This window comes from Hylaeus anthracinus, unplaced genomic scaffold, assembly GCF_026225885.1.
Source record: "Hylaeus anthracinus isolate JK02 unplaced genomic scaffold, UHH_iyHylAnth1.0_haploid 11997, whole genome shotgun sequence".
Lineage (NCBI taxonomy): Eukaryota > Metazoa > Arthropoda > Insecta > Hymenoptera > Colletidae > Hylaeus > Hylaeus anthracinus.
The window spans coordinates 815516-833077 of record NW_026534344.1 but is presented as its reverse complement, the minus strand read 5'-3'; the positions used below and the strand labels follow the sequence as shown (position 1 = coordinate 833077).

General features: G+C 45.1%; 1 protein-coding gene across 31 annotated transcripts in view; it reads right to left on the bottom strand.

Annotated features, from left to right (window-relative positions):
- Nucleotides 1-17473, bottom strand: part of LOC128889650 (calcium/calmodulin-dependent protein kinase type II alpha chain) — a 100173-nt gene extending 82700 nt beyond the window's left edge. For 9 of the 31 annotated variants that reach the window (XM_054147445.1, XM_054147446.1, XM_054147450.1 and 6 more), the window contains exon 1: nt 17074-17469. In XM_054147445.1, the coding sequence (XP_054003420.1) occupies nt 17074-17138 (65 nt within the window). In that variant the 5' untranslated portion in view covers nt 17139-17469. Of the gene's footprint in view, nt 1-17073 lie in introns of all 31 variants that reach the window. The other 22 variants (XM_054147457.1, XM_054147458.1, XM_054147461.1 and 19 more) reach the window with 6 other exon arrangements.
- Nucleotides 17474-17562: the final 89 nt, after the last annotated feature.

Here is a 17562-nt window from a genome sequence, read left to right as displayed (position 1 = left end):
TAATACGTGTTAGAGATCCGACAACGATCGATCGCGTTGTTTCGACGGTCCCCCACCACCCCCCTCAATTGGCTTCGCGATTCCAAAGCCTCGTCCAGGCTGCCAGGACGCGATAGGAATCGCGAGTCGAACAACATTTCGCGCGAACCTTCGACCTCCCGTGGGTTGTCCCACATTGGTCTTTAATCATTTTAATATTCCGCTTTTGTCAAAATATTCTTTTATCGATCAAATAAAAAATACATTTGTAAACTGCCACTTTTACGCGGAATATTTCCTGTCACAGTATAAAGCTTGACAGCGTTACGATAGCAGAAGCTAAATGGCGCCATAATTGCGCCCCCGTCAATGACAATCGAGATGAATGATTAAAGGGAACGCGTCTTTTTCCACTCCGCTATAATGATCGCGCGACAAAGTTTGTTTTAACGAAGTAGCGCACACTTAGCCACTTGTTCCGTGTAAACTCCGAAGTCTAACGACTTTCATAGTTGAACTACGGGCGCCAGTCACGGGCAACGCTATCGAAATCGCTATAAGATAATCATTCGTCTCGCAACTTTTCTATCCCTTGGCGGAATTACAACGAACGCGGGTGGAACTTTACTTGCACTTTTGTCCCATTTGTTCATTATCGCCTCCGTAGCATGCACCCACCTCGTAACCTAACGACGACGCGCTAATTAATCGCTGACGCGATTGTGGAAAATGTGGCGATTTTTGTAAGCAGATAGGGAAAGAAGAAAGAGGCATCTACTAATTTTTATCCCAAATTTTGCCTCTACCTTGAACCTTACTCTCGTCAGCTTTGAGAACACCTAGCGTCGAATTAACGAAAGCTATTAGACGCCTTTGCTCGCCAGAAGTGGGTACGAGTGTGGCACGAGGACGTGGACAATTAAGTTGGGCGAATGGTGGAAAATTAGGCCGACTTATCAACGTATTGCTTTCTTTCTACAACGCCAGACGAAACGGGTGGAACTCAGTCTGGCAATCGACGTGCACAACACGTCGATGAATGCAGGCATCAGACGGAACCAGGTACCGGCAGTTAGCGAATAGGAATAAAGTTTCTCGTCCCAGTTTCCAAGAATATCAGCTGCACTCGCGGTGACAATGCCTTTCGAGGCTGACGTCGCATCAGATGAAATGCTGGACCCCGAAACTCACGCTTCGCCTACGTTCCCTTAATCAATGGAGACGAATGGAGACGACCTCCAACCCCATGGTCATCAGGACAGGTTTTTTCTGGGAAACAGATCACCTAATCGAGTAACGAGAGAGGTGTTTCCACTTAAACTCTCTAAGAATCACACACGTAAGAAATCCAAACAATTTTAGCTGTGTAAATTCATATCAACAGTGAATATTTTCCCTTGAAAACAGAAATGTTTCGGAATAACTCTACGCAATTGGAACGCGTTAAGTATCTGGAACGGTTACGAGTACAGGTACGCACAACGTTAACGCGGAGCTCGTAACTGGAGTCGACAAACTTCCAGAATGGCTCGTCGCAACGAAACGCGATAATTCCTTTGAAAAACATAACGATTCTCCGAGCAACGGTACGCGACATTTCCAACGAACGAGAATTAGACGCCTCAGAAACGAAGGAACGCGAACACGAATAAAGCGATCCGCTCTCTCAAAGGGGTCAAGCGTTCCGCAAAGGTTCGAATAAAATTTTCATGTCGCTCTACCCTGGCTGAACTACCGTCGTACATTTCTCTCGAGGATCAAAGCCGACATTTAATGAAATGTCACTGGCACCCCGTCGCATTTGCGTCCACGAATAGCAACAACAGGGAAAGACCAAAACCCAGCATCTCTTGTTAGATTCGAGGTGGCTCAATTTTACGCGAGGCTGTCTCGTTAGAGACAGATACCTTGCATACTACTCTAATAAACCTACCTTACCTTATCCTATATAAACAATCAAATTAAATTTGATTTCTAACCTTTCCTCTAAAAACCTGTTCCACAGAAACGAGCACTTCTCGACCCAAGAGATACCGTAATAAAGCTCGCAAATATAACTTTGCAATCATCAATGAAAAGTTAAAGCGCGCTTTCACCGCTGTTTTCATTCACTTGGTGCACGCTGTAATCTGTTCCCATTTCGCTGAGAATATTGTTTCAGTCTGCAACGGTAACACGAACGGCGATCCCTCGAAGACGTTTTTACGCGAAACAATAAAACCTCCCCTAATCCTCCCCCGTTTAATCTAAACCGTGCTGCCTTTAATTATTTCCGGGTAACGAAATTTCGCGCGAAGTTAACCACGACTATAACGAAACAATGCTCGCCGAAATACACGGAGTCTCGCGAATACGTATGCCACGCGATCGCATTGTTGGGAACATTTGCCATCGATCACTGTGTTGAGTGTCTTTCAAATGGGGGGAAATTGTGAAATTCGCTGGAATTGGAGGAGTGCGCGAGTGGAGTTATTAGAATACAGTTTGGTTCGAGTTGCGATTCCCAACTCGCGATATATGCGATTAACACAGGGTTAAATTATGGTAGTCAACCACCCAACCAGTTAATCGCGTGATTTAATCGAAGCTACGACAAATCAGTAGAGACGGCTTGATCCCGATCGATAATAATTGATCTATCGCCGAGGTCCGTTCCTTTAACCGTATTTTCGTTCTCTAATTTTCAGAGGATATGTCGTGCTCGCTCACCATAAACGAATCCCAGCTGTGAAATAAAATATGCTTGTTCTGTGCGCTCGAGGGAAAAGGATATCGATCCCACGGACGAGGTCCGTGCTCGCATCAACGCGTGTACAAATTCCGCGTGCGGGACTCGTAATTTTTCCACGATGGCCACCGTCGACCCGAAAATACGCGCGGGTGACAATAATCGCGAACGTCCCCGATATATACGGGTCCAATATCCCTGGCCACGCGGTTAGCTTATGACTGTGACATTTCTCCCCGTGGTGTGTAGCGATATTCTGGCGCCGTCGATTATTTATAGTCGGTCTAAACATACGCGCGCGCGGCCCGCTATTGAATTAGAAACTGTCCCTACAGCCTAACCGCGCCGCCACACACCAGGAACTATAAAATCCTACCCATGAGATTATTTTCGTGCGGATCTTCCTGCTCGTTCGAGAGTTCCCGTTTCGCTCGATCCGTTGACGGCCGAATCGGTCAAACGCGCGCCAAATACCCGCCAACACGGTATGTAAACAAATCCTAAAGTCGAACTGGACCGTTTCGGGCATCTTCATCCGAGAGAAAAGGTAAATTCTGGATTGTATTCCAGGATTTATTCGAGATTTGTTGTGAGTGTATCTTAAACATGTGTTCATTTTTCATTTTCCATTAGATTGCGGATTTTATGCGTGTATACTTATGGAAAGCGAAGTGATAATGGAAACCATGAAAAATTTGGCTAGCAGTGTTTCCCATGTCGCGTGAGGTAACAACTATTATAACATTATTATCGCGAAAACGCGATTCACAGGCGGAAAGACGGATTCACCGGATGCTAATCGACGGGAAATTCGGAGTGGCGAATTCACACAAGCGAATTCCCTATTGCCAGGATGCAGAGCGCTGGAATTAATTGCGTTAACGATGTGGCAGTTTCGAATGTCCGAGTCACGGCACGGTTCGAATGATCGCGAGGCTCGGCGATCGATCGAGGCGTGGAAAGTCGCGTTGTGCAAGCTCGAAATTATCCTCAAAAGTCATTTATTATTGCTTTAATGAGAAAGAAATTCTCAGTCGATGCTACTTTTAATGCTACTTTTCAAAGTCGATCGTTCGAGCCTGAAACCTCTCTGTACGCATAGAAATAGTTTAGGTATGGCTAGATTGGCATTTTGGCTGTGTGACGACCCGACGACCCTAATATAGGCCAATCGGAGGATTAAAACAAGTGGCTTCGATATAAATGCGCGGGTCGCAACGCATCGCGGCTGAAAATAAGTCTGCCTTCGATTCGAACGGCCCCAAAAATAATATCCCCGAGGTGGAGAACCCGCGGAGACGAGGAAAGACACGTCGACTGCTTCTCCCGTTACTCACAATCGAATACAACGGGTGATCATTTATCACGATCACAGAAACAACTACATCATCTTTCTTAATTGCAATCCAGGTGATTATCACCTCTCACTGATCCTAACATGGTTAATATGCCGATTACGCCCGCTATCGTATCGAGTTGTCCCCTTCGATTATTCACCACTCCTCTCCTCCCCTCCAGGGGGGAGAAGTATGTACGATGCGCGTCCAATTTTAATTCCGATCCCTCCTTGAGAAATTGCGGCGCTATCGATTAAACTTCAAACACACGGGGGCTCGCAGCTGAGACCTGTTAGGATTAGAAGACTTCCAAAACGCTTCGGATATGGCGAACGATGGGAGCTAACTTTTAAGGCCTCGGGATTTACCGAAAGACGCTCGGCGTTAGTCGGGGCCGCCTGTCGGATCGCTTCCCTAAACGTTTTCGCGAGTTTGCTCACCGTAATCGCTGCGAACGTGACTTTAAGCGTCGGGAGATACGTGTATAGCGGTTTGGGAGTGGATTATAAGGTTGTTTCGGCGATAGTGACGCTTTCGTCTTTTTACAGTTCCACTAATTTTTTAATGTAACACATTATTTTCCATCTACCACCTTCTTAGTCATTAAGTATCACCATTCATTAAATCCCCACCCTGTTCCGCTAATTGATCGTTCCCAGGTCCGAGCAGCGATCAACTAGCGAGGCAACGTCTCACCATCGCGGACATTTATTAATAGCGATGGTTTCCTGGTGCAAACGACGGGGCCCCTAAGTTCCCACCGTCTCATTAGGACGAGGGAAACGGCCGTGCGAGGTCAGCAGACGATGAAATTCCTGAACCGCGTGTTGCATAGTTCTGCAGGTTTATTTTCGTCCTGTACCGCTTGCTATTATTAGGAGCTGCTACAAGAAGGGCGGAAGACGGAGGGGAGAGGGGGAACCGCTGGTAAATAGGTATCTTACGGCATGCAACATCCCTGTTGGTGACCGTTAAAACGTGAGTACGCGCACGTGCGCACCGAATTTGTCCACACGGTCGTGGAAACGTGCGCGCCACGAGATCCTTACCACCTTGCCAATCATGCTCTCCAGATCGTATGACACTACTCGTTATAGTTCGGGGTCTATTCGAAGACCCTCGAGTCATTGAACGTGATTTTTGAGCTACAGATCCTATAGAATATGACGAACTATTCTTCAATAGACACAGAGGGAACGAATACTTATGAGAATTATAGCGAAAGCTCTCAATTCCAGATTGAGAAGTTTTAACTAAACTCCTAAATTCAACCAACACAGAAAGACGTCAACGCCAACCAGAAATACAAGCTGTTCATGCATAAATGCTCCCGATTCTAGGTAAAAAAGGTTCGTCCCCCGCGTGGAAAGGAGCTCACGCTTAATTACATTGCGAGATATTTTTTTCAGACACGAAGGGAATTAAATACGACGGAATAACGCGACGCTGGCGCGCGACAGGTGAAAATGGAATAATGAACGAAGCGTCGCGACGCCGGCGTGAAATTTTACACCGGAATATTTGTTGCCGTTAATCAGTCGCGTGCAAAAAATTACTCGGCGTTAAATGTCGCGAAACGGGGCTAACGAATTTACACGCAAATCCAGCAATTTCGAATTCAAACCGCGCACGTGGACGATTTTGGATTCGATGTCGCTAAACTCCATTAATTCGTCCTCCCAACCGTGGACACAATTTTATTCGAGTAACAAAGTACGAATAAAATCAGCATGGGACGATTTATTCAAAGTAGAAGAGAAAATTTATTCGAAATTAAAGTTCAAAATAAATCGACTGCGCCATTTGAATTGTAATTTTTAAACGATGAATTCATTTTTTTTCTGTGATTCCTAAGGAACCCAAAGATTCATTAAATTTCTATCCTTACACGCACATGCTTTCCCACTTCAAATATTTTCCTTCGTGTTGACATTATAAATTCATTAAAAATAATGATCGAGCCCCCACTCTCTCATCCGCCACTTTTCCTACCCTACATTCAAACTTTCTCACTCTGAACTAGTTCACCCGAGTCTCGAACTTCTCCACCCTTCCCCTGAAACACCTACTCCCTGTGCAAATATTTGCAGCACGGCCTGTTTGCAAATTTCGAACGGGATCTTATAAATTATCCGTTACGAGCCTTTCGTCCACGTTGCAAAAATAATCCAGAGTTGTGCACGCAGCAACCTTGCCTCGAGCGAAGAGCTATTTCATGAAAATGCAAACCCTTATCGCTGTGGCTCGCGCGAGAGAAAGAAAGAGAGAGAGAGAGGAGTTGCGTGCACTTTTCGCGAAACGCCATTACTTTGATTGATTTATCGTGGTATCGAGCCTTGGGAAAGGAAACGTTTCTCCGAGGGACCGTAATAATTCTCTCAGAAACACCGTATAAATATTCTCGTTGGCCGAGACAAAGCGACGCGAAACGAAAGCAGGTGACGGAAAAAAGGAATGCCCGGAATTATCACAAGAAAAAAAATGCAACGAACCGAGCACGCGGTTTCTTATCTTACGCAACCGACGTTTAATATTACGTCGACAGCGTAAAAGCACGCGACGAGTCCACGCCAGGTCGCTATACCGACCGTCCACCTCACAACCGAAAGAAACTTGATAATAAAATAGAATTTCAAAAAGTGGTTCATGTTTTCTGTATGAAAAATGATAATTGGAAGCGTTGGAAGGGTTGAAAACCCTCCTTTCGTGGGCGTGCGTCAGGCCAACTTTTTCGTAGCCTTCCTGTCCCGAATCCCCGAAAACTGGGTAATGACACGTTAGGGTACACCCTGTATATCCAGTGACTTGAATCCACAGGCACGAAGAGTGCCGAGGGTATCGATCGCGGTCGCCTTGGGAATGTCTCCGGGGAGGACTCGCCAGAACACGTGAGTTACCCTCTTTGCACCGAATGGCTCCGAATCGTGGCGACCTGCGCCGATAGACGAGCCACGTTAACCCCCACGTTTCATCAGAAATTTTCTGTAACGTGTGTCCACGATCCTCTTACGCGGGAAATTGTTTGTGAAAGCGGTGGAATTGACTCCTCGATTGGCCCAGGGGATGGATGAGGAGACTCCCTAAATTTAGGGGTAGCAAGTACTATGGTAGAAGGTATAGGTTCTTCTACTACGCTGCTATGGTAGTAAGGTTCGCGAGGTTTGGTTACGAAGATGGTCGCTGGAACTGGTTAGGACATTTTTTAGATGAAAGAACATAGTGGTTTTTTGTTGAAAATTGGGGAATGTATATAAGCTAGCATAATGAGTCGATGAATTTTTTTAAGGAAATGCTTTCTTACGTCACAAGTAAACTAATAATCCAACAAAACCTGTATGCAACTAACCCTAACATATTTTCTAAAATTCGTTCCTGAAATATTCCCAAATAGTTTAACAAACAACACCTACGTGATAGAAAGTTCTCCAAAGAAAAGCATGGAATCTTATCATCCAGAATGATAAGCTCGACGTACACAGAGATCGATCGAGACGACGCGATCCTGGAGTGGCCGAATATTAGGATGTTTCTGGGGTCTGGCTCGAAAATTGATCTCAGCCAAGTTGAATTCGTTGGTAATATCCGAGAGGGTAGAGTCTAGAGGGGGTGAATCGGATGCAACGCCGAGAGGGGTGGCTCGATTCGAGCGGTCGCGCGTTTAATGAGATTTTGCGGGGCGGTCGTTGACCGTGCGCCGCCCGTTCGCACGATTAATTAACGCGCTCGTTAATACTTCCTAATTATTATGCGCCAGAGTGCATACTTACCCGTGCTGTTTCAGTCGATCGGTTTCCCGTCGCGAATTACGAGCTACCACCATTGTATATTTTCAATTTTCGATCGGTAGCGCCCCCACTCCTCCCACGGACACCGAAACAACCGAAAATGCACGGGGAATGGTTAAAGTTTTCGCAAATAGCGACCGACTTTCACGCAAACATTTGCCAAATGTACAGGGACGTTTGGAGGGTGTTGATGGGGCTGCTCGATAGGGAAAATATTTGTTGGATCAGGAAAATAGATTTTGGAGGAATTTTTTTGTGAAGAGAGTCAACGAAAAACTACACTTTGATTACTATTCGAATATGTGATTTAAAATAAAATAGACGACCCATCATTTGTTGCTGAAAATAATACTTTGGCCAGCTGTGACGACGTCCCACTCCCAAAGCCAATATTCGCGAGAGAAGTGTCACACAACGACGACTCCAAAACATTCAATATCGCGCAATTGAAAATCGCGCGGCGTAAAGAAGCGACGTCGACAGTAGCCGGATGGTTCGTCGTTAATTATGCGATGAAAGAGCTGACGAACACGGAGAGCTGGACGCAATTTTACGAGGCGTAAATGTTGAAGTTCATCGAGGCAAAAGTTACGCGCACGGGGCTATCCAGGCTCCTCGATTTTACCAGTGATTGTGTCGAGATAGTCTCTACGTTTTTCAAACAATTTTCATCCCCATTTATGAGAAAGTCATTCAGAGTTTCCGCGAAGAAAACATTGTTAAGCAAAAATTTTCAAGAATGGCAGTCAACGTATTAATTTATTATTTCTAAAAATAATTCAAAGCTACAGAGAGTGAAAGAACATCTTGAATGCTCTTTTTACTCGATGCAGAGGTGGATAACCCTAGACCACGCGATTCTGTTGGACTTTGCCATTAGTCAGGGGCTTTTCGCGAGGCGGCGAGGCGTTATGAATTTTCGTTTTTCTTTATTCCGCGCATTACCATGCCCCGTTGTCCCCTTTTTTCTCGGCGTGCTCGCTCGTCGTGGCAAAATTACCTCGTAAAGCTGAAACGCCCAGAGAAGGATAACGGCTGGTAAAAATGTCGTCTTTAAGGCCCGTAAAAACTAAAGACGCCTCGTAATTCCGGCAATTGCTTCCAAAGGGCGCGCAGGACGTCGTCGTTTGGCGAACGAACCGTGGCTTCGAGCCTGCACGTCGCCCTGAATTGTGAAAATTCCTGAAGAAATTCTTCGAGGCCCTGGATTGGTTTACGTTTGATTCGCCCACGAGCACGATTGAAAGAACAAGACAGAAAGATGAGGTTCGTTTCTTTTGTAAAACTGGGGAAATGGAAACTTGGACAATTCCGAAGTAGAATTCAATTTTTCATTTGAAAAAAAGATGACAAGAATACGTATCAGAATATCGTGTGTTGCTACTAAAAACCTCGAGGGACGAATATCACACTATGGAGGAATTATATGATTTTTAATCCAACACTCTTTGCTTAATCAACTATCTATGCCATCCTGGATCATGAATGGGTCAAACCTAAGCTGATCCTATCGAACCTACTTCAGGTCCTCCCGGTCCCTAGTCCTTCCAAGTTCATCACACTATATTCACACTGAAACCCAAACTTTACACTAATCGAACCTAAACAAACTCGTGTGCCAGCCCAGGAACGCATTTATCCATCATTCTCCCACGTTGACCTAATTGAGATCGGATTAGGGCAAATTTGAATTCGGTTGATCTTGAAGTAGCAAGAATTAAGACCGATCGAGGCTGAGATAGATCGCGGCAGACTTGCTAATAACAGATTCCGCTAATATTGGGTTAGGTCCACGTCAACAAAGTTAAGATAGGATCAAAGTAAACTTGAGCGTCCTAGGTGAGAGGGAAAGGGACGACAGTATTGGACAGCTATGAGTCTTATTAGGGGTTTGCTAGTGGAGATTCCTGATCGATGAAGAATGCGGCTGAGACCTGGGAATTAATGCAGCCTAGCTCTGCCAGACCCGAGGAAACGCGGCTCGTCCGACAGCTCATTCTCCCCTACCTCTGGCGTTGGATAGGTTTGGCTGCTCTCCAATGATAGTCCTTCCCACCGAGTAGTTTCCCATCCCTAGCTAGGCGAAAAAAAGAAGAAACGCAAGAAGATTGGAATAAAAGATGCAGAGTCCTGACTGTAGACCCTGCTGGAGGATAGAGAACCAGTCGAAACCTTCCATTCTGTGAATCTCGACAAATAGATAGATACTCCTAACCGGGCAACTTAGGAATTGGATCTAGGTTGTGCTGAATTATTAAGAAAAGGAATACACGATTCTGCTTGGTAACTGAGTGCGCAAATTCAAACAATTTCTTTGTTTCCTAAGAAGAATGTGTACAAGGTGGGCTAAGTAAGTGTAACGAGTCTTAATTCTGAATTCTGTCCGAGATAAGCATCGCTAACACTATACGAAGTTCCGTTTAATTGGATAAAGTCAAGAGTCTAAATCTAGATTAAATAATGAGGGTAAGTTTGGAGCAAGTCCGAGGACTCGATGCTGACCCAGATAAGTTTTAATTTCTGCGATATCTCTCTACGATTGTAAGACAGAAGAGACGAAATAGACCCGCCAAGGTTGGAAAAGGAGAAACTCTTTTTGTAAAGCTGCTAGAATTGCTCCGTAAAAGGGACGCGAAACAAGGATAGGAACAAAAATCCCTGTTTTAAGGGTCGTTAACGTAGAGTGTGGCGGCAATAATTCTTGCAAATCCAGCAATTTGCGGTTCAACAGGTTCGTGGCTCTATCCAGAGGGGACGATAAAGAAATATTGGTAGAGATATCTCTAGAAATCCTGTAGAAAATTTCTTGTGACGATCGACTTTATCATTTTTCTTATTAATTTCAGGAATCAAATAACATCCACCCTCTCAATTTCATCGAGACACATCTAAAACCTCCCTGAACACAAAAAAAAAATCCAACAATCGATGAAAAAATGACCAAACCCTACCAGTTACTTTTTAATTCCACCGTAGAAAGTTTCCCGTTCCTATTTCCTTCGGAACGATTGCTTACGATAATTTCGAATTGCAGATCCACGAGAGGGATTCGCGTTCGCGTCGTTCGAAGACGGGAATACAGCCAAGCGTCGTAAATTGTCGCGAGGGATTTTCGTGGAGTCGTAAAAGGAGGATGAATCGACGTTTCTACTTTGGAAAAGCGTCGATCGATCGTTTAGAGGGGGTTGGGGGTAGGGATTCGACTTACTTCCTCGCGCATTTTATCTCGGAAGTTCGGGATACGGCACCGGTAATAAAAACACCGTAAACTCTGCCTCGATAACTTCTCTTCGATATCGATTCACCTACTACCTCTCTGTAAACGACACGTGCAACGATAACGGGGCGGAGGGGGATGATTGAGTTCGCGTTGATCCGTGACTACTAATTTATTTCCTCATTTACGGAGAGAAGAGTCGATGGCGACGAAAACGCGGATTTACGAGATGAGAGACAGGTGGTGAATAGGAAAAACTGGAATGAAAGAGATGAAATTCTAAATAAAATTCAATAAAATTCTAAATTGATTAAACATTCTTATTCAAGAGAAATTATTTCTAACTCTATTTATTTACCTCTATAAAAAAAAAAGAAAAGAACCAACGTTCATAGGAATAGTATGAAATATAATATCTGAATATATATCTTTCGTTCTGCAAACAATGAAAGTGAAAAACGTGATGCACAATTTCTATTTTTCGCGATTCGAAACCTGGCTCAGTCAAAAGATATTTCAACGATCGTTTACCTCGAAACTCGATCACGATTTATGGAATGCTTCTTTGACAAGTTCTACAAAAAATATTCCGCGAAGAAAGCAATAACAGGTTTGTTGATACACAGCGGTGTATGCACAGATCCGTGATATTTATCTAATCTGTTTATTCGAGTTGTGTTTACTCTCTAGCTATTGCTAAACTGTATCTCCCAGCGGCTAGCAGACTACACAGATTTCTACAAGTTTCAAGATCGCTATACTCAAGAACGGAGGTCCTCACGAAAAACTTTCATCCTACATTTTCGACCCATTTTTTAGCACACAATTTTCCCTGTATACAGCGAATCTCGCAATCCTCTCCATACAATTTCTACGCGACCTTTATTCCACCATCACGTTCTACCTACGTTTTCAGACCAGCAAAATTCCACTATCTGGCAAAGTCCAAGGAAGCTTCGCGGGAATCTTTGTCTCGAGAGATTTCCTGAGGGTGCAGAGTATAATCTAGAAACTGGAAGAAAATCTGAAAACGCATAAACTCTTTGCCCGCGACGCTAGCAAAGAGGAAAAGGCGTATTCGCGGAACACGCTACTTCGTACCGTGAAATTGGCGTTTCCCTCGTGGTTTTCGATGAAGCCAATATTTACCCTCGGTCTTAATGTCAGCGTAGGCCGTTGCCAAAACTAATATACGAATCGGTTTGGCCGTAAGCACCAGCGCCTAGGCGATTCTGCGATATCGAATCGAACGAATACAAATATAGACCCGCGATCCACCCTCGAACAGAGTTCTCACGAAAAGAAATGCTGAATTTTACGAAATCTCAACCATCGATTACTAGATAATTGAAATATAATGTCATTCAACTAGCACAATTGTGGTAGAACGCCCTCTAAGATTTCTTCGACACCTCGACTTTAATCATACCACAACAAAATGGCTGATACAAAACTACGATTACAAATGACCCACTACAAGTTCACAGAATTAATTCCTACCCTCCGCCTCCACCTCTAATACCTTTCAAAACACGAGTAGACGAATTCCTCTCCAACTTCCATGATAAACACCTCCCTACGAACACTTGAGTTCCCAAAGTACAATCGTCAGACCTGTCGAAGGCGTTATCATCCAGAGGGATGGTGCGAAACACGCTCCAACCTTTTCCTTCTTTCTCCAACCATTTCTCCGTGCTTAAACGTTGTTTGTTAAACGAGAACTGGAGGTATAGCGACAGAGAACGAGCGCTATGATTGATGAGTTCCACATTGAGCGAGAATCGAGGGGAAAACGCAGAATCCGCCGATGACTCGCGAGTTCGCCTAATTGTAATCAGTCGCGAAGCACGTGAACGTACGCGGCCGAATATCGGTATCGAAGTACGAACGGATATGTTTGTTTGTTGACGGACGACCGTAATCCGAGACCACGGAACGCCCGGGGTGTATGATCGATGTAAATGCGGACATGTAAACAGACATACTCGCACGCAGAGAGATCGATCGGGACTCGTCGCGCTTTGCGAAATTTATGCCAACGACGAACATTGTCGACCGTTTATCGTGAACGGAGCCAATATAAATATATCAACTGTATACGAAAGTTACAACATTTTAACAGCCATTACCTTCAATACAGTATCGTATCTGTGATCTTTTCGCTATGATTTCTCCAATTTGGACTTCCTCGAGTGATTAATTTGAAGAGATTGCTTATTTTAAGTGTCCAATCTAGCGTAACTTTTTAATAACGTGACGTTGCAACGAGGCGTTGTATAATTACGTTAGGATAATTCGATTAGCTGGTAGATTAGCTCGGTAAATTAACTCGAGAATGAATTGTCATCGCCATAGAGTCTTGTATGTTTTATATCTCAGCTCGTCGCTATAGTTTATCTGCGAACTTTATCGAGTCCGAGTAATTAAATTACAAGGGCGAAGGAGGATCAATTAACTAGAAAATAACAAGAAAATGAAGGACAGGGGGAAAGGCAGGGAACAATGCACGGTCGATGCATCGAAAAATAAAATCGATAACGGCTTATCAACTCTGATTATGAAACAACAACGTAGCTCGATCGTGTCATCGATCTATTTTATTTTTCTTTAGAAATTTCCAACGCGCGATAAAGTGTCGCGCGTTGAAACCGACATATATATTTTTAGTCGTGGCGTGACGCACAGAATACACTTCTGCACCCTCGGCGATAAATCACGCGAGAGACCTCATCGTAAATTCTCGGCCCTCTTGAATGTTAAGAGAAGACCAAGAATTTCCCATATCAATTCCAGATTCCTGCTTAGATGGTCACGAATGGGTCAATCATGAATAACATCAAACAAAATTTGCGCTCTTTGAACCAGGGTTACGTTTTGGAGGATTACTAGAAGTACCACTTGTTTCGAGGGTACAGGATATAGAAAATACTCCAATCTTATATTAAAATGCTTCGATCCTAAAATGCTTGAATACTAAAATGCAACAATCCTACAATAATAACAATGACTCGTTGCCGTTAATTTCAAGCAATCCAACGATATACCAATCTGTCCAGAAAATTCCCTAGACTCCACGAAAACCGACGCCACCGAGAAATCGAGGGAAATGTTTTTACCACGACTCGATTGACTGCAATCGCGGTCACAGCTAAATTGACGACTACTGGAAATATCGTTTCGATATTCGAAACGGCGCCGAAATTATTCGGAATTCAAGCATCAGCAGTTTCGACACACTCGAAAACAAACGGGAATCGCTCGAGCGTGTTTACAAGCGCGGTCAATATTCTAAATCAGCCGACCCTAATTGCGAGCCCGCGTTCGAATTAGATTCGATCAGTTTCTGTGGCTGAATGAAACGCGCTTGGATAAAACGATTGCCTCGAAACAAAACCAGATTAGATACAATTTTTACAAAGTAAGGATGTATAAGAAAAAATAAAAAAAAATACTAGCTACCGAAAGCAAGGATCTCAGAATCTATTCAGGTCCTCGGATGGAACCATAAACTTCCATTGAAACCCATTCCCTTCATTCAAAATTTATTCCAATATTCCTTACAAATTTATACCGAACTGTTTTGGAATAACAAATTCTATGTCAATACTCCCGCAGAGCGCCTGATGTATCCCTAACAAATAACCATTAAAATAATAAATAAACATTTATAACCTAACAGAGTGACGAAATACCAGTGTAACGTGGCATAGCAAATATCAGGCTAAATTCGTCTTCGTTTGAAGCAGAATGGTTCGGGCCTGAAGAGGTGAACGCGATCGGTAACGAGAAACAAACAAACGGGGGTACACGTTGCAGGTGACACTGTATAACGCGTGCTCTACGCTCCGTGTTTATCGACCGTGGCAGAAACTCTCGGCCAAAAAGACGCGGGGTGTGGTCAGAAATGTTCCTTTTGCACCGTGTGCACAGCTTGTCAAACAAATTCTTCTGTTTTCCGAGACGAGGTCACTCGAGGTCACGGGTGACACGAGACCGATATCCATGCCCCTTTGAGACATCTATAGAACGTCGAAACTCGCGTCGAATGGCGTACCGCGTGTCCTATCGACGTTATACTTCTAGAAAATTCGTATCACGCGATCGAAACGCTGATACCTCGGTATGCACGACGGACAATCATTTATTAACACTTTTTTTTATCGGTGGCATAACCTATTAACTGCGGCGACGGGTATACTTATGAGAAAACAGACAAGGGGTTAAATATACCTAGCAACAGTGTCCGGAAATGTTAAGGCTGAATTAACCTATACCGACGTAGGAAACCCTTTACAGAATCGTAAAGTAGGTCGCTAAATTCATTTGTGAACACATTATTCACCGATCGAAAAGTTGATTTCGGCATGAAATATTATGTATTAATTAAAACAAATACATAAAAGTGTCTTACAGAAAAGGAACAGCGGCGTGACAGATTCGGAAAGAGTCGAAAAGAATCAGCTTCGAATTCCAACGTGTCTTCCAGTCCCGTTACACTTACACGTAAGATGGATGCTCGCTCTCGAATTATCAATTTTCGATAGTATCGAACGCAACGTGCATTCAGCTGTATTCAAATCGAACGACAAGTGTGTCGAAATGAGAGAATGCAGCTTGAGGAAAACAAATGGAGATCTAGTGACTTTTAGGGACAACGTCGTGCAAGGCTGCAACCACCTGCCGTCGCTGAACCGTGATTCGGGGGAATGTCGAAGGGGTAAAGGCTGCGATCGCGGAGAAAGTCGGCGTTGAAGGGAAAAGAAAGGCGAAGAAGACGGAACGAGCCAAGGTGCTGGCAGGAAGAGAAAGAAGGGGTGAAGCGGAGAGCGCCAGAAAGAGGTCGAAGGAGGGGGATGAAGGTAAAAAGCAGCGCGACGACATCGTATTGATTTGGTGACAGATCCGCGTACGATGCGGATACCTCGTTTTCGACGGCGAAGACCACCACGGCGGACACATCGTGCGGACGGCAAGCGCCCTGACGCTTTATATATAGAGGCTGAGCCACGAGCAGACAGGCCGTGCCGCTTAAATATAGACGAAATGCAACGGGGTGTCTCCCGCGCGAGCAAGAGACACGGACGCGAAACGATCGAGGCGACGGGAAAGGCGGATAGAAAGAGAACGACGAACCGTCAGCGGGGAAACGGCCAGAGAAGAAAGAGACAGTGGCGTAATCAAAGGGTGTGCAGCGCGTGCCGAGCACGCGAGCTTCCCCGATTCCACTTGTCTCTCACTTCCTTACGAACCAAACACAAATCCACGGAATAATTCTAAGAAATTTTCCTCGCTACCACTCACCCCTAAATATACAAAATTCCTGCCTAGAATTCCAGAAATCACTAGAAATGTTTCAATTTAACGAATTGCGAGAACACGGGAGGGTTATGGAGCAATCGGAGTTTTATTCTGGGTGTCGATTGCACTAACAATTTTATCGATTATTTTTCTCTGCACTGGGAGTAGTATCTTGTACGTATACTGATACGGGGTTTAAGGGGATGGTCCACTTTCACGCGGGTCCCATAATCAGTAGCTACGCGGTTGAAAAGAGGCCCCGCATACGCAGAGAATAATCATGGCCGACGACACGGCGTCGTCTGCCAGGAAATCGGCACCGAACGTTTCGTTCGTCGCTGTCGCATCCTATGGTGGACGACACGACGAACGAGCGACGAGGAACGAGCCGTCGATGGCACGAGATACGTCTCGACGCATGAAACTCCCGTAACACCAGTTCGCGCGTGATAAAAACACGACGACAGAGGACAGATGCACAAGTAACGCGCGAACGAGCGAGAGAGAGAGAGAGAGGGAAAGAGAGGACGAGCAGAGGGAAAGACAGAGAGGTAACGCGTGTGTGTACACGAGAGCCAAAGAGAAACGAAAGAACAGGTCGCGACACGCGGTCGATGTTAACCGATCACCACGGTTTTTTCGTACGGTGTCTGTTTTCGATCACTCGGTTTCGTTCGTTTCTCGCGATGTCGCCAACGGGTGTTGCGAGAGGTTTTCTATTGTACTTACTTGCCCAGTTCCTCCTTGACTTCGTAGTTGTCACTGAACCGCGTGCAAGTGGCCGGAGCAGCCATGCCGAGGTATCGCGATTATTTACCGCACTAACCGAGGAACGTAACGCGAGAGCCACTGCCGGCCGCCACTACCGCACACGCTAGGAGAAACTTCGCAGGTCGAATTCGATCAATAGAGGGGAACCGCCGCGGCGCTGGTAGAACACCGGGTAACCCGTCGCGAGGGAGGGAGGGTCGTCGGGCCGGGCAGAGAGGAGGTGGTTCTCTGTCCGCGGGATCCGTCCGCGTTACCGTGGGCTCCGACGGTGGGGCAAATCGCGGTCGTGCCAGCAAATATTTGCGGGCAACGACAACCGTATCCTTTCGACGACGCGTCCGCACTGCTCGCCGGCAGACCGTCGACTGACTCGCGTAGTGGTGGGCGCCTTCGTCTAGCGATGGCGCAGACGGTCTTGGAGACCACCCGGCAATGGCGGCGATCGAC